This window comes from Varroa jacobsoni, unplaced genomic scaffold (assembly GCF_002532875.2).
Source record: "Varroa jacobsoni isolate VJ856 unplaced genomic scaffold, vjacob_1.0 scaffold_1095, whole genome shotgun sequence".
Lineage (NCBI taxonomy): Eukaryota > Metazoa > Arthropoda > Arachnida > Mesostigmata > Varroidae > Varroa > Varroa jacobsoni.
In genome coordinates this window covers 96,039-114,278 of record NW_019213997.1, presented here as the reverse complement: position 1 = coordinate 114,278, position 18,240 = coordinate 96,039, and the positions used below count along the sequence as shown (strand labels likewise).

The following is an 18,240-nucleotide window of genomic DNA, read 5'->3' as shown; positions in this document are numbered from 1 at the left end:
GAATGTCGACAGTGGATTACAACAGTGGCGGGAAAAGTTCAATTTTTCGATGCGCCGTCATCTGGTCGAGAGAAGCACCGCCCCTTTTTTCTACAGAAAAATGTTTAATTGTCTCAAAATGACCGTATCGAAGGAAAAAGCAAAGATATTATGAACATTCCACCTGCATTTCGATAAATAGCTATAGCCTCCCGTAGTGTCCCCCCGCAAGCATGCCCTAAGGAACTAAGCTTGTCTTCGGCAATAAAGGCACACGCTCCGTTCTTCGTTCGTAAAAACTAAGAGCAATTACAAACGATTCCATATTCTGAATAAATCTATGCCATTCATTCAGAATAGCATCGATCCAGATGATGTTGATTAATGTTTGTCTTAATATACTTTTATAGGGCAATCCGACAAATGCTGATTTTTCGTTCTTACCGATCGCTTAAGTGACCTTTTTAATCTTTCACTGCGAAAAGTTCGAACTTCAATTGTGTTGTTTTCGGGCATCGAAGAGCTCCTCTATAATTGCTGTATAATATTGCTATAATATAATATAAAACAGTGAGGTCTGTATTCTATTACTCAGTACCGCTTTGAAACCCGAAAGCTTGAGGCCGCTGGTATCCATGTTCCGTGTTTTACGTCCGGTAATGCTGTGAGGCACTCCATCAGACATACGACTGGCTCCCCGCACGAAACGAACCGTGTGTCCATGCTCATCTTAGAACATAGACTAGGCTGGTGGTATCCTATAAATAATTTTCAAATTCAACACATTGGTAGGCCACTAGATACGATATAGGGCAAAGGAAATGCATTTGAGTTAACTATTAAATTACCAAGCCGGGCAACGGCCTTAGATGATTACTGGCCTGCTTTTTGGGGCGAAATCCATATACTTCAGGAAGCTTGGACATGATTGAGTCGGAGTTGCTTAAGAAATAAGATTATCGAGCCGTGATAGTATAGCTGCCTACTGGGCGACCGTAGCAGACGCGCGTTTAACTGCTTATTATGGCAAAACGCCTGTTGAAGTTCGCGAGATTGAGTAACTTTCGCTCAGTAATAAAGAGAAATCGATTTTGAGAAGCATTGACAGATGTATATATAAGTTTGTCTATGCCAAACTATAATCTCCCTGAACAACAAAACATACTGGCTTAAAAAAAGGCACACCGTTCTTCCTTGAGTCGTTCCGTCACAGAATCTTCTTTAAGAAGGCCAGTCTACCAATTTATTGCTGACTGGAATACAAACGGACCGTTTCAGACCCAACAAAATTGACTGTTTGCGCCGGAATATGCACGAGTTGAACAACTTGAAGTGGGAGAACTCTAAAAAGTGCCACATTCATCCAGTATGGTCGAAATAGCTGTAACATATAAGCAAGAAGGGGTCTGTTTGGGTTCAGCGGTAGTGGGGTTAGTTTTTGCCCCGTATTCCCGATATAGCGACGTGTGCCGCTAACTATTCCGGAACTAACGATCCAGGTGATGTCGTGCTTAAGAATAATGAGATGAATAACGCTTACACATTAGCGAATTAGCTTATGAAGGCAAACTTTATTTACTAAAAAAATCAAAAAGATAATTTATGTCGATAAGATCCAAATATTAAATCTAGACTTAATAAATATTTTAATGGTAATGATAAATATATCGCAAGCAGCCGTGATTAAACTATTGAATGATTTTTAGGGTATCGGCATGATTTAGACCAAAGAAAAAATTGAGTCGTAGTACAACAACGAACGAACGACTGGAGAACCATGTACACACCGTAAGGTATCTGGAAGCTTTACCATATGAATGCTTTAACTTACGAAGAAATAGAAGATACGAATCCTTATTTTAGTACGAGATTTAAAATCTCGTAAGAGACAATCCTGATTTTGTGGGCCATTATATCTACATCCTCTATACAAATGTGGCCAAATTAGACCTAGAGCGATCTCTGTAACTAGGAAAAGCTGTTACGGTCACCCGAAAATTGTTGTTTAATTCGATGTTAACAAGTGAAAGCTATCAATTCTCGACTAATAATGGTAGATAACTTGCTTTCAAAATGCGAGAACTCTTTTAAAAAAAGTATTCCTTGATTGTGTTTACCTACAAAGACACTTCCATTACTTAGTTCCGAAGCAAGATCTATCTATACTGCAATTACACTAGCGTTATAGCAGGCCTTTCTAGACTAATTTTGTTGTCGAATGAAATTCAAAACAAAACATCTTAATTTGCTTTGAAACCAGGACAATATCCTTCCAGCCGAGTTGTCCTGACGTGCTAACTCAGGCCCCAACCTCTACTTTATTCGTGTGCCTTTACTTCTCAAGGTTATATAGGGGTGAATTCGCCATTTTTTGCTAGACGATTATCTTTTGATATAGCTTTCTTTTTTTCGGAACGGCAACTTTCCCTTGAATGCCTATAGCAAGCACCCCCATAAACGTAGCCCTGCACAGCTAGAAACAACAGTTGTACTACTTTGTTTTTCCCAATGGTAGAATGAAATGTATGATATGCTTCTTCCGTGCTGCTTTGCAAAGGTCCTAGAAGGCCTAGGGTCCAAGCTGTGATGATGAGGTTGGGGTCGTACATTAGAGACTTTACAGGACTGACGTTTACTGGCTGTGTTGAAAATCTGCCCAGGCGTACCAGAAGAGCCCCGTGACAAAATTCGAACCTGATGGGCATAACTCACATACCGGCAAATTTTTATCCACCTTAAAAGTTTTCACGCGGATTGTATTGCATTAGACTTTCTCTGTTTTCGATGTACCCGAACAGAAGTACATCACGGTATCAGAATGTCAAGTACAGGCGACCTCCACCTCTGGCCCGAGATGATCAAGTCATTGTACAGCAGAAATTTATCGCATAAACAGTCTCCCGAGATACGCACTTTGTAACTAACTGGCAGTGCATGATAAGCAGCGCTCAAAGTAGGGGCGAGGTGGTCTAGCTGTTGCCATGCCAACCGTAACTAGCAAACACATTATCACGCTGGTTCCAGTTTCGAAATTGACAAAAAAATTATTTCCAGAATACAAAAAACAAAGAACTAAAGAAACGTGGATATCTGTTAATCTGAAGTTACTAGCGGTCGATTAGAAAAAAGGCCCAGCTAAGATCAGTGGAGCCCTTTCCGGTTAGACTCGTAATGTAACAAGTCCTTGATGCTAAAGGTAAAAAACTTTATTTTGGAAATGTTACTTCGGAGTATTGCCCTCAAAGTAAACGTTGCGGTTTTGTGAAAATAAGCCATTTTGTGCTCCGGAAAACGGTGATCCAAGTAATAAGTATAAGTTACAAGTCATATTTTTCAATTTGTACAGAATAGAAATATTTAACACTAATTAAGCTATAAAAAATAAAAGCGTACGGGCAAAGGGGGCTGATTTTGGCAGGTTGCAGTTTTCACTTGTTAGTTATAAAGATAGATATCTCAATACGGCTACAGTTACCATAACTAGATCGGTCGACGATGTTGTTATTTTTATTTCGGAACTATTCCAGACATTATCCAGTGGCTGCCGCGGCCCTACGAAATCAAACCGTCCATTTCAATGATCTCCTCTAATGTAACTTATTCACTAACATAACGTAGTCAGTAATTCTAGATCCTATTTAGATTATTTTAGTTGTCCTGTATGCCTTAAATTGAATTATTTTATATTAAGTATTAATAATAATTCTGTAGGATGGATTGAATTAGGGCCAAAAGACACATGAAAAGAACAAAAATAAACTGAAATTTCCCTACGGGTGTATAATCCCTATGTTTAGAGCCACGTTTAGTATACTTTATGCATAGGGTTATTAAACCGCTCCGGCAAAATAGACAAACACATATAGCGGAAGGGAAAAATCTTTAAATAATATATAAACGAGGTTTAGTGTCGACGTTCTCTTAAGAAGCATCGCTAACTCACGTACCTTTCGTTAAGCTTGTCGATGTAGTTGGTACAACATGAAAGTTACACGTCACTGCTAAAGTTACTGAACGATCGAGACCATCGCCTGATATACAAATGGAATAGCGTACTAAAAATCTGCTAAATGTTAATTTCTTTTAAAACCATGAGCTAGCAGCAATCGCTTTGATGGGAGCCCACGTTAAATATAAAATGAAACAAATTGCGCATATATCAGGACATTGTGTTTGTTTGTCTGCAATGGATATGTACGGACCGGACACTCCACATGTTATTGTGTAACAGGCAAAATAATGATACAGAATGAATTTTAGGACTGAACTAATATATACCAATGTTATATATCCATGTTTGCCATTACTCCGTCAAGGAATCGTTGCAGATAGGTGTACTGCAGGTGTCTATTAGTACCCTGTTTTACAAGTGCCGATTGATGGTTTTTAACATCGAACACCAAATGATTGTGAGGTGAAATACTAGTTGACATCAATCCATTAATATTTGCTCTATCTACTAGCCTTGTTTAACCTATCTATGTAACTTTATATATCGATGATCTTCAAATAATCACTAACCATCTACAGATAGTGTACCTTTAAGTTTAACACTGATTACAAAAAAAAGAGAGTAGCATAAATATGAACACTTGAGATAAATAACTATTAAAATTTATAATAGTAATTAATAATATATAATAATAGTAAAATAGGGTTATAATAATTATTTAAATGAGGTATAATTAGATAGATTGTCGGAATGAAAGTATTAAAATGAAAAACGAAATAAAAATTAGCAAAGAAATAATTGCCTGATTTCAATAAATTAAATTTATCCAAGTGTTGATTGTACATTATATATATATATGCGAATGAATTGAAGTGGTTAAAAAATAAACGAAACACACGACGGAAGTAGATGATAATAAAAATAAGGCTTTTGGATTTCGTCATCACTTATGTACAGGTACAAGTTACAAGGAAACATTGTTGTGAGGATGACATATGGTCATAAATCAAATTGTAAACATAAAAGCATGAACCTCTATCGAGAGAATTTGGCGACCAAAATCAAAAATAGACAGTGGTTAACAGATTTTGAACGGTCGAGCTAGAAGAACGATCGAGCTAAAAGGAGTTCCACGTAGGCACTGCAGTAAACAATGTATCTGACCAAACAAATCTACCCATTTCAAGACTGGAGCCCAAGATTCATACGTGCCCAAGTTTAGTGGGCACGCGGTATCGGGCCGATCCAAGTTACTTTCCACTCGGCATGACAGCGAAGGGTACTCTCATCGGCCATCGAATATTCACACATATCCTTTGTACATATTTGTGGGTTTCCAATTTTAACAGTGGTCCCGGGCCTGGAATATTTATTGTATCTAACTGAAAAAAAGATACTGTCGAATTCGAAATTGATATACCATAACGGTTCCTTGAAATGTGCTTGCTTGACCTGATCTGCGGGTCAAACGAAGAAGGAAGTTCGATTGTTGTTGTCGTACGTCAATAGGCTCTCAACACAAAGTGAAGTTCGAACCCGGACTTCGTTCGAAGAAAAAACCACAACGTGTGCTAAAGATTAGCAAGCAAATTCGTCATCCATGAAGCTATGACGGGCACCCTTATAGCCTGAAGCCACTAGGGTTTACGTCTTGTGATCAAAGTATCTTTTTCCTGATATCGTTTTGAATACAGTCAATATTTAACAGTGGACCATTTGAAACCCGGCTTTGTTATTAACGCTCAATAAGAACGGCTGAAAACTGATTGATACGGTGGCAGCTAATAATGCCAGGGCCCTATTTTAAAACATTAGATATTCTCATTTAGCGGTCAGCATTGGTTTAAACCAGGGCATGTATTGTGCTAAATGCAGCGCACCTGACACAACAAGCTCCCTCTTGTTCAATAGTTTATAAAGGACCCGAGTATTTCTGTTAATTAACATGATTATTACTTAATACCACGTTTACTTACCTGTCACTGGTTGAACTCAGCAACAAGGACAACTTGATCTATCTGAGTTCAAGCTCTCAAATGAATAGAGGTGCAATGAGTGCTAAAACTGCAGAACCCCGTTCCACAACATATCTTTTGGTTTCACAAGTTTGGGATAGTAAACTTAATATCGTCTATACACGATTTAGAATCGAACTGTACAGGGAAATAGCACAGGGAGCTGCAGGCAACTTTTTAGTTAATTCTAGCAAGAAGTTTTTTTACCCTTATGATACAGTCAGATGTGTGTTAAGTGCCTGCAGGATACGACAAAGACGCTCTTTAATATCGTGTGTCTCAATATACAGCGAAAAATATTGACTGATTCTAAAGTGGAGTGACCTGCGGGTTGATTGCTTAATATACTTTGTCTCGTAGCCTCTTTAGTTAGATAACCGCCAAATCACGCAAAGACTTGCTGGCGTAGATAGTAGATCGCTATGACGAAAGAAGTCCAAGCTAACAACGATGCGTATAAAATAAGAATGTATTGAAAATTGAGTGCAAAAAGTGGTGTTTAATAGAGTATTTTTACAGGCCTGGGTCAAAATACTTTTGTTTATACTTGCATGCCCCAACTTAAGTAACAAGCTTAAATTTACACATACACCAAGTTCAAACTTATGGCTCATGAAATTATATGACCGGAAAGGCCCAGGCTTCGTTTTTTATTTAAAAAAAAAAAAAAATTCTCACTTGCTCATTGTTTCGTTAGTCGGCCTATTAAATTAATTTTAGAAATTTAATTTAGAAATTAATTTTTCGCATTAAACATCTACCGTCCGAAGCTGGACGGTGAATGTTTGTCACGTCTACGTAATTGCAGATGTGTGATACAATAGAGGCAGGATCCCTTCTGAAGTCAAAGTTTGCAGTATGGCTAGTGAACTGAACGAACTAAGTGGGTTGTTTAGAACCAGCAGGGAGCGGCTACGGTGATTAGTATCTACTAAATGAACAGAAGCCAACAACTACGAGTAAGAAATGAAGACATTTTTAGAAGACCAAAAACATCCCACAAAAACACTGTGAAGATTCCATGAGAAAATAGCTTTTTCGAAGGGTTGGCAGTAATTTTCTCTAAAATTTAATGCTATTCATTATACGTATCGATTTCATTAAAAGTTGCAATTCTGTTATTTTGTTTTTAGTATTCCGAAAGAACAATTCCGCGATTGGCGAACTTTTTACTCAGTGCGGCTACCATTTGCTTTTCTTTTATTCTCGCCTCAAATAAATGATAAGTTAATTTAAAAAAATCCGTTCGTAACTCTGCGTAAAGCTGTTAAATTAATTGTGTACGTATAACCAATAGTTGGCATATGGATGGTGGCACATGGAAACTCGTTCAGATCTAGCTCAAATGCAATCTACATTATAAAAACTGCAGTGAATTTAGATGGTAATAGTTTAAACTTCTGCAAAATCCAACAATCGGAAAAGTCGAAAAAGTGCGGAAGATGCAGGGAACAGGAGAAAACTAACTTTTAGTGCATACTGAAGCGAGCCGATAGTCAACAAATACTCTCTATTCCAAAATAGCGGATAATTTGTGCATCAAGGCTTTAGGATCCTCAAAAAAAATACTTTTGAGAGGATTCTGGATCAATTTTCAAACTTTATTTGATCCACTCATATTAGCTAACAAAGTGCTCACTGTGTAGACCTCTGATCCCATAAATTAAAGGTCTTCATAGTCCCATTTACGGTGCTTCGATTCTGACATCTATCGATAGGACCTGCTTTATGGACGGGCGCCATGAACGCATGGTTGTTTCTAGGAGCGCTTTTCTGGGAGCTATCTTTTAGTCGCCTAGTTGCATGCTTATATGGTGAAACTTTAGAAATTAGGCTTAGACGATGCGCCCTTTGTATGGATATACTTTTTCGAAGTCGTTAACAGTATTTGTGAGTGATGCTCCAGAGATGATTAGGCTACTTTTGTTCCCATAGAAGAAAGTTACTGACATCAGGATTGTGCCCCGTAGATGCAACCTCAGGGTAACGTGGCCTTTCTTGTAAGTTCCATTGTAGATCTTGGTTTTGGGATGACAGAGATTATTTTTGTAAGTGTCTAATTGGCATTGCGAACCCATTAGGGAATCTGAAGACACTATTCGAATGAACCCCTGACTTAAACCAGATTTTCTTTTGAAAAAGCACCAACAGGGAAATGGCTACGTGTTGCGTAGGAACGACTGTAACTTCCTAGTGCCACTAATAAATATAAAAACGATAAATGGTTTTGAAGCCAATTTAGTCCTATAGATATTGTCTAGTCCTTTTTTCCTTAGTTCGAGGTTCATAAAGTGACAACAATCGGCTTTAAGAAGACGAATTGTCTGAGAAGTCGTTGTTTTTAAAAGTATTCTGTAGTAGGCATGAATAAGCTCATCAGCCTCATTTCGGATTGAATGAACTAAATAACATTACAGTCCGTATACAGAAATCCCACATTTGATTTCACAGCTTAGTTCATTTATCGATCGTATACGAGATGCGGCAAATTCAAACCCCCTGAACTTAATCAGTTTCACGTATGCACCGCCTTATCGACTGCGCTCTCTGGCGGTTGTTTTCAATTTGTATAACTTTACTAGCTCATGTATGTACATTCCGACTTTTACTGTCTCGTTCTCTCTCTCTCTCTCTCTCTCTCTCTCTCTCTCTCTGTGCTTTAGTAGGTTAATGGAAACGCCGTTGTATGTGCCCTGTCAGCTCGGTTTGGCTATAATCAGCAGCCTACAGATATAGAGTCTGTACGTATACTATGGCTGTATTCTTTCTTTTATATATGCGCAAAACGGTGACAGTAGTCGTCAACGGTAAAGCCGGCCGGCCGGCAGGCAGGCATCGCCAGAATCCGCATCTCTGTCTCTGTGTGTATATGGGCCTTCATCCCTCCCACACACGCAGTTTAGCAAGCTAGAAAACAAGCAGTGGCCCTCCTCCTCGGGGCCTCGTCCTCTCTACTTGAAGCAAAGGGAAAGCTCACACTTCCTGTTTTTCATGGGCTACCGGCACGCCACCACCGCTACCGTCACCACAACTAGCGAATGGTAAATGGTATTGTGTATTCGAGGGCGGCGGCGGCAGCAGTAGCAGCAACAACAACAACAACAACCAGGCTTACTGCTGCTGCTGCTGCTGCTGCTGCTATTGTTGTTGTTAGTGCCAATAAGAACGACAACAACAGCAGCAGCACGATCGGGACGGAGAAAAGCGGGCCTGATCAGAAGGTGTGAGACAAGACGGTCAGTATAGCTAGCGAAACGGACGAAACAACGGCCGATGCCAATGTTCGATAGTAAGTCTGAAATGGTGTTAGAGCTTTTCCTTGCGGCTCTGCAATTGCTGCGAAAGCATAAAGCGGTACCGCTACCACGATAGCAGCTGTCGCAGTCAAGTCGTTCGGCACAGTCACTTAAGCTCCTGTCGCTTGTTTCCCATTTAAGCTGCTATCGTTTCTTTTCGTTATTTCGCCTTTCTTTAACACACCATCACCAGTGAGCGTCTGTCCCGTGACGAAGGAGGTGAGGCCGTCACGCTTAGTTGGTGTAACTGTGATAGACAAGACAGAACTAAATATTTCGAGCTTTACGTTCGGCATCGCCGTTAGCCATTCATCCATCAGACGACTAGCTCCCAGCACGAAACAAAGTGTTCCATACCCGGACTTCAATTTAGGCCGCTACGTGTCCCCACGATTAGCTGCGAAATACATCAAATGAAGGGTTATTTGTGTATTGGACGTATCGAATCGAACGTCTTCCGGTGAGATAAGGTAAGCGACTACGGAGCAGCGGTAGCAGGCACGTGACAACGTCGCAGAGACCTAGAATAATAGGTATACCAGTCAGGCATCCGGAATAGGGCCTTGCCAGCTGCGAGAAGCCCCCAAAGTAAGGCCACGGAAAATGACAGACCGTGTTGCAGTTGGTTATTCTACAGCGCGCAACACCTCCAACCAATGGATACCACTATGTTTTAGTTTATTGACAAATAGAAAATTGTCGCGCAGCAATGGCTTTCTATCAGTCTCCTCGTCATTATGGTGTCGTCGTTAGCGCTACAAAAAACGTGGCTAAAAGCAGCGTTGTGATACCATCACTGTCGGCATCCATTAATGTTATCGTCAATCCTTTTCCTGCTTCTGGTGGTGCTGCGACTGTTACCTCTACAAACGTTCTTTGTTCGGCCGCTGGGTGTAGGCGCTAGCGACGTTTCGCTGTTTACATCACTCGACTCTGAGTGGGCGAACTGATGTAAGCCGGCGGGCGGGCGGGCGGGCGGGCCTGATAAGCCAAAAGAGTGAACTTTTCGGCGGTCAGTCAGTTTCGACTAGCTAGTTTGGTGGCACGTAGGATGTCAGGATAAAAATAAGCGCTAGTCGTTAACTCGATATAGCTGTGGTAGAACGGTCGTAAGCAGAAGCAATGGTGACAGACGCACTGATCCAGCCCTGGCCACGCTTGTGTGGCACATTCGTACATGCGCGTGATCGGGAACGAGCGCTGTTGCTCGTTATTGCAGTATGATTCACTGAGGTAGGCGAACAGTCCATCGAGTTCTGACCACAGCGACTGTAGCTTGGTCGATGGGGACGGCAGCAGGCACGCGAAGCGACGACGGCAAAAAGGCCTAACGGGCAGGGCAAATAAGAATGACTAATTCGTTGTGAATGTAACACTTTTTTACTACTACTACTACCGGACGAAACGCAACCACCTGACTGTTATCGGCCTGACTTTTAGCCCCTACGGATCGGTGGCGGCAACTGGATAGAACCCTCACCGCCTCTAAGTGCCTCGGTTTTGACTCAACCTTCAAAGTTGTCCAGTTGACTTCGTTTGTTCGAGCCTATCTTTTGTTGTTAAGTGTCAATTCCAGGTTACATTTCGCTCTTCAAGTTTACCTGAGAACGAAAAGTTCGTAAGGAAAGCGCATACATAAGGAGGCACTAAGTTAGTAAAGATAAGTAACCTGAACTTGAAGATAAACTTAATGATCGGCGGCACGGCAGATAAGAAGCGTTAAAATTTTTCTACTGCCATATTTGAATTTCACAACAACTATATGCTGATATCGCCTAATCACTAACAAGTTTAGAACAGTGATGCAGTAACTTAGGTCTTCTCCATCCAGTCACTTGATCGGCGTCTAATAGCGACTGGCCACCATTCAAAGTGGATCATAACTTTTCCAGTTCAAGGGCTACACATCGTCCCACAAGCACTTCGAGTATAATAACAGACTTGTTCGGTTACGTCCCGGTTACAACGACCGTGTCGGATGCTAAGCTGTCGGGTGACAGTTCGATAAAACGGTTACAGAAACCTGAACAGCGCCGAAGCGTTCGCCACTGACTGTTTGCCCTCATGCTGCCAATGCGAGACCCGGGCTCGTACCGCTACCGCTGTGTCTCCGTGCTGATGTTACGCGAGATCGATAGTTTTTCTAGTAGAAGACAGCCAGTCTACTAGTGAGAATAGTAGTATTATTCTCAATCGTAACTGGTAGCGATGGTGGTTGCTTCTGCAGCAGCGACACGCGCGCCAGCAGCTGCCGGCGCTATAGTAGCAGCAATCCAGAGGGCGTGTGAGAAGGCAGTGATCGCTGTTGAGAGAGGACGAAGTAAAGGAGTACGGGAAAGAATACGTGTGAAAGAGTTGCCAAACGACTAATTAACTGAGCGAGTGGAAAGGCACACCGTGGCTGCAGCTGATACTGTTGTTATTGTTGTCGCTGTTGTTGTTGGAAGTGCTGTGGAAGAGGAATTGCACCGAGTGACGCTAACGACAGCAACGGCGACCGAGTTAGGCGCGGTACTGATACCAGCCCTTCTGCCGTATGACGCTCTGCCGCGGCCGAGTGGCCGCGCACGCCACGATGCCAGCCGGTGTTTGCCAACGGGATGACAGGGAACGGACTTTGTTTGGGGAAGGGTGAAATGGTGGTAGTGGTAATTTGTATGAAGTTATTGACGTTGTCGGGTATAGTCGCAAAGTTGCGCGCAACTACAGCAGTGGTTCTGCCGAGGACGTCGATAACAGCGGCAGATAACACTGTGACGACGCTCACGAGTTCGCGTCGGTCGCCCCTACGGGCACCAATGCTACTAGCAGCACAATCGATCCCGCCGCTGAATATCATCGTCTTCGTCGTTACCGCTGCCGCCGATGCTGAATTCACCGAGGGACAGTCGAGCGAAGTGCAGTAACAGTGAAATGGGTCTCCCGGCAACTTCATCGGCAGCCCTGTCAGCGTAGCTCTCAGATTGCGAGTTTCATCTGTTAGTTTACATCTTCATAGCGGGCAGCACAGTGGAACACAGTGAGGACATCGAACCAAAGTGAAGTGATGCGGACGAATCGATCTGCGCATGCATTCAGTCAGCACAAATCTGCAGACAGCACTCGATTGAAGTAATCACTACACAGTTATCGATGCCCGTTTCTTCCGAGACATCTCACATGAACGTAAACGAGGTAGTGCTAGTCGTTGTGAACGGCGACAGTAGCAAATAAGCGCGTCGCCACCCACGTGTAGACATTTACGAGACGGTAACAACCATCTGTCAATGTCAGCCGGTCAAAACAGGGAGTTGCGCGATTGTTGTGTCGTGTGTTTCGCTTTAATAACATATTTAGCCATTCTGCTCGATAAGATGCTGTCTAAAGACACCTATTCCTGGTCCTGCACTTTCCTGTATATGCACAGATAAATATAAGCATACTTTGTGGCGATTTGGGTCGTCATCTATAGAAGGGACTTAATCATTCGGGAGAATTAGGAGCAGTTTCTGATTCTACTGACTGTCAGTGTTGCCGCAAGAAGTGATAGCTACACAGTTCGAGAGAAGGTTTCCGTAAGCAAACAGAGCTCGAGATACAACATGGACCCAAATCATCTGAAAGTATGTGTATCAGTCTCCTGAGTGAGTTCTGTATCAACAAAATACAGTGAAAGCCATTATCAACTTTGAGTCTATATCTACATGTTTCAAATATAGTCAGTGTTGCCGCCGAAGTATACTGTAGAAGTCGCCACGAAATCCACGTCTACGCCTTGCGGGACAGCAGGATGTGGACTAAAACATTTGAGGACTATTTCTTAGTATTATGTGTACTGTTTATCAATTTCTGTCTCTTCGGTATAATTCGATCAGGCGCGCTGCTTTATGTCGCTTTGATAGAGACGTTCGAGTGCTCGCACGAACTCGCCGCATGGCCTCTGACGTTGGCAGGGTCTTCAATATGCCTAATAGGTAAGTTGAAAAAGTTTTCAACAGGACAAAAAGTGCAGGATAAATGTTTAGTATCAAGCTTAAACGAAATAGTTGACAAGCGTGTAGCGTGACTTGTGTTATATACATAGATCTAGCGCTGTTGTACATAAATATATGTTTGTGAATGTATCGTGTCTGTCATATGTATTTACGAGATGGTCAGATGGGTTATTTACACGATTCATTTTCTATGATATGGGACCAAACGATACCGGGGACCCTCTAAGAGCTACGGTTTATCATACCATCACTTTCTCGCTCCAAAATTGAATGATATATATACGTGATATTGAATACGGACCTGGCATTAATGATAAATCACTGATGAACACGTTTCAGTACTTGAAGCCTGCCTTTATTATTATTATTATCACTGCCGCATCCTTCATTCTCGCTAAAGTTTGTCTCACTAAACACATTTATTATATTGATCGTTTTGCCTATCGTTCGGTGTTGATAATTGGCATTTATACGATGATACACAGATGCAACACGCAACGTAACGCGACCAGATACAGATAACAGGTATAAGCGAGCCATTTTGTCTGCCTGCCTGCCTATTTACAGTCTGTCGTCATATTATATCATATCCATACAGTGCGACATATCGGCACACAAAGAGACACAGGGTGACAATCACAAATATATCTAGATATATATGTAGTCATAATCGATGACGCTTGCAGAAACTCTATTTTTTGTCGCGTCGCTGCCATCCAAAAACTTGCTTATTTACGTTTTCTGGGTGTATTCGTATCCATTGCGAGATGAAGATCGACAAGTTCTCGGTCCGCTTATTTGGCTGTTGAAACGGCTCCCAATTCGCCAACGTTGTCGCTGATCTAAAGTCGATTCTTGTGGAATGTTTGTCGCTTTCTCGCTGGGAAAACGGAGGCAATCCTAGCGAATCCAAGTTAACGCGAGGGAAAAGGAATTGGGAGCAAGAAGTATACAAGATTTTCTAAAATTCAGCGTCGATTTTCGAGGGAGTGCCAGGGTTCAGCGAGCAAGGCAATGGGGCAACAATAGGTGGCGCTAAGAACCGGAACTCGGCAGATATCAGTCCGAAAAAGATATGATTTTGTGCGAAATGCTCCCTGAACTAAAGAGGTACGAGAGGAGATAGGCACGCAAAGGAGAGAATTCGTTCGTTGATTTAACATTACCTAAAGAAGTTCGACACAATTAATCAGATCGAACTGGTACAAGCCCAATAGTGAACACCGTTTAGTCTAGTAACATCTGCGACGAACTCATCACAAAGTAGAATCGTGCAATGAGCAATGATCAAAATAGTCACAATGGCCAATATATGTAGCGTGTAGTAAAATACTTGAAAATTAGATTGCCATTACTGTTAACTGTAAGACTATAATCAACATGGAGAAACGGCTGCCGATTGTTTCGTGCATGTTCTTACCTTCTCAACTAAGAACGTACTTCTCACATAATAAGACATTTCCCGAAACGATATTAGGGAGTTCGTTCCTTTTACAATCTATTTTCATGTATAGTTTAGAAGGAAAAGTGAGCGTCAGTGCACTATTATTTTCGTTGTAAAGAGTACCTCGTTTACTGAGCTCTATCGTCCCCGGACTGCCTTTAGAGCATTCCCCGTAGCAGTATCGAAGCCAGCAGCCGCCATTAGCTTTTCGTTGTACGGCAACAGCATCGTTTTATGATTGCGCTGCTAGAAACATGCTCTATTCCTCCATTACGCCCCCTGCTATTAGCGACACTGTCGTCTTGTCATTTGCCGTATAAAACGACCATTGTTGCTACGGCCGGTGGCGGCCATAATAATTACACTATCATAGATTATGGTGCTGCTATTACATGTTCAGTATTGTCAGGTTCGCTGCCAGTTGATTACGGTGGCGTTTGAGCCGTTGGACGATGATGCGCGCGGTGCAGATGGGACCCGTGGCGGCCGGCAGCATTGCGCCATCCGTCTAACGATGAACATCACCGCTGCTATTACTGAATCAATGTTGGTGGTCGTAGGGATGACGATGGTGATCTTGGTGTCGCCGTAGTTGTACTTGGAAGGCTTTCCCGTGTTCTGTCAACTTTTTCATGATTGTCTTCATTCATTAAGATCAGTTGCTGCGTCTGACGTTTCGGGGGCACAAACAGGGAGAGGCGATGACTCGTGACAGTTTTAAGTATCGTGACGACGACGACGACGATAATGATGAAAAAGTGCCTCTGATTTACGGAAACGCGCATCTTTGCTCCCGCACAGTAGCGCGGACCCATGACGCCACATAGATTGAATAAACTATCTTAATTTAGCCTTTTATTGGCCTCGTTTTTTATTATCTGTTTTTTTTTTCTTCGTTCCCTTACTATGTTTATCGAACCAGAGGCAATACGACGCCCGAAACAAATCAGTATCGTAGGACGTTATCACCGGTAATACATTTTAATTCACGTGACACGCGCGCAAGCGCACGGCCAATCAAAATTCCATGGAGCAACCCAAAAGACGTACGCAGATCTCACGAATTTACTTTTTGTGTATACGCTACCAAGGAAACGACCGGTGACATCTGCAGGAGGTTCTGTGAGCACGTGTAGCTTGCGGTGATCGGCGATCTGGGTCGAATCTGCGCCTTTTGCTACTATTTTAAAATGGACGTTTACAACTTCAGCGCAGACAGTTAAAAACTTAATTAATTACGTTGCTTGTATGCCGCGTCGATTCCACACGATGCCATAACGAACCGTGTAGGTTACTGTATTGTTTTAATTGGAATATATATATATATATATATATATGTACGCATACGTATACGAAGTACTACGCTGAAGCCTATAATTGTTTTTTTATGCGTGATTTCTGAAATTCTATTTGAACTAAAAGAGATCTTTCAACGAATATTTTAGCCGACGCATGTGCTAACAAGGTCACTCTTAATGATCATATCTGTTCAGTGTAATCCCTGTTTACCTCGATTAAAACTTTAATCCAAAACCTAAGCCATGCACTAGTTATCCCCAAAGTAGTTGGTCTTTCCTTAACCCGAGAATAACTTGTTAATAGTAACCGCGGATAAAGCGATGTTTGTGAATATAGATTCGTCAAAATGTCGAACACGCGCGATACAAAAAATCTAGGGGAATCTATTTTGGACGGCTAGTAGGCCAAAAGTACCTTGCACACAAATGTTCAAAATGGCCTTAAAGTTTTAGAAATGCTAAAAGGTTCAAAAGGAGAGCTCACCTCGGCTACCAAATTGGTAGTTGATATGGTTCTTTAAAACAGTCGCAAGGTTCGTTGTACGTCATGGCTCCAAGTTTGATTACATTTTCATTAGAAAGAAGCCTCGTTTAACTGTGCTAGTTTTAGATAAATCAAAGGACAGATGGTAAGCAGTCCAAAAAAAAGCCCGGATTTAAAGCTAGCACCCTGTATATTTGTTCGTCAGAACCTAATAGACCATCCGTTGTTGAATTAACGATATCTTATCTTGCGCATAGATGATGCGCCTTAGGTCAACTTGGAAAGGATCGTAAACGTAAAATTTCTGCTCGAGCCACATGAGCTAACAGTAGCCACTAATTCACAAATTTACTTCTGATTCCTCTGAATCTAATATGGTTATTAACTATAGTAATAAAATGTACTTAACAAACTCCAATTACTTAGAAATTTATAACAAACTAGATGAAAAGAAAAAAGCGTTTGATCAAATGTCTGTTTTTCGTGCACAGTAAATGGCATCACCGGCCTATCGTATCGCAGTGATTTCGATTCCTAGGAGAGACGCGTGTATAAGGACACATTTTTTTTTCTAACGAAAATAGAAAGCTACCTTTGTATATTAACTGTAAAGCCAAATCGAAAACGCTGCAGGTAGCAGATCCGAGATAACATTAATGAGAGGCTAGCTGAGGCCTTACATGCACATCTTAGTGATAGCGCATATATATTGAACGTTTATATTGGCGAAAATTGGCGCAGCTTCTTGTTATATGTTGAAACTATATTACATAACTAGATATGCATTAGTTTGATTTCTGCCGTTCTTTGGTGTAACTATAATCCTTTCACTGTAGAACTTGTGTGGTCCGTAATAAAAAAGCGACAAGTGATTTTCGCCTCCTTCCGTTAAACTGAAATAACACCATCAAGCTTTGTAGAGATAGCCTGATGTTGCAAGGTCCGGCCGGCCTATACGGCAATTGCATTAGAATTTTCCATTTGAGCTTTCTTGCTTTTTGCTATATAGTTAATAGTGTACAGGGCCTGTCCTTATTTATTCACTAATTTCCGTTAGTCTGTCAGTGGCTTGTCGTAATTATTTTAGCTGTTGTCAGTAGGGGTCCAATAAATTATTTTTCGTCCAGACTTACCAAAAGCATATCACTCTGTCTCGCATCAGTCCGAGCATTGCCGCAGATGGTCGAGTATATTTTTCGAAGTTTTGTTTTTATATTTGTGCGTCATTGTTCTATGTGACATGATTAGCCGTCTTAAGAACTTTCGCTGAATTTTTTTAGTGTTTCGCAGATAAAAATACAATCAAGTAACTCTTTTTCTGTTTGCGTAAATTTGTGCGGCACCCGTAACGCCGAGCTGTTCTTGTAGTCAGTTTTCTTCTTTATATTGCAAAGATGGCGGGCTTTTAGTGCGCTTATTGTGATAAAATTTATAAAAATTAGCTTTTTTTTTTTGCAGAAATTTTACCGATTTCTTAAATCTGAACAAAGCCATTCCTACGACGTTAGCATATCTACTGCTATCGAATGTATGCTTTTAAATGACACTAACGCTGGCCCACGCTATTTGAGATGTGTGATTTTCACATCGGGATAAAACGCTAGAAAAGTAGTTAATGCCCCTTAATAAATAAGAGAAGTTAAACGATTTATAGATCTTTTTTGTCTATAAAAAAAAATGCTTACCGCTGTATCGAGATTCGACCACAGAAATGTCAAAGAAATCATATATAAACATATGTACCATAGGACAGATTTACGTTCAGCCTCAACTTCAATTACAGCCTTCCGCTAATTTC

The 18,240-nt window shown here is 41.3% G+C and overlaps 1 protein-coding gene across 3 annotated transcripts in view; it reads left to right on the top strand.

Annotated features, from left to right (window-relative positions):
• Nucleotides 1-11,944: 11,944 nt before the first annotated feature.
• LOC111266545 (monocarboxylate transporter 12-B) overlaps nucleotides 11,945-18,240 on the top strand; it is a 28,588-nt gene continuing 22,292 nt past the window's right edge. For 2 of the 3 annotated variants that reach the window (XM_022844116.2, XM_022844113.2), the window contains exon 1: nucleotides 11,953-13,195. In XM_022844116.2, the coding sequence (XP_022699851.1) occupies nucleotides 13,012-13,195 (184 nt within the window). In that variant the 5' untranslated portion in view covers nucleotides 11,953-13,011. Of the gene's footprint in view, nucleotides 13,196-18,240 lie in introns of all 3 variants that reach the window. The other variant, XM_022844115.2, reaches the window with a different exon arrangement.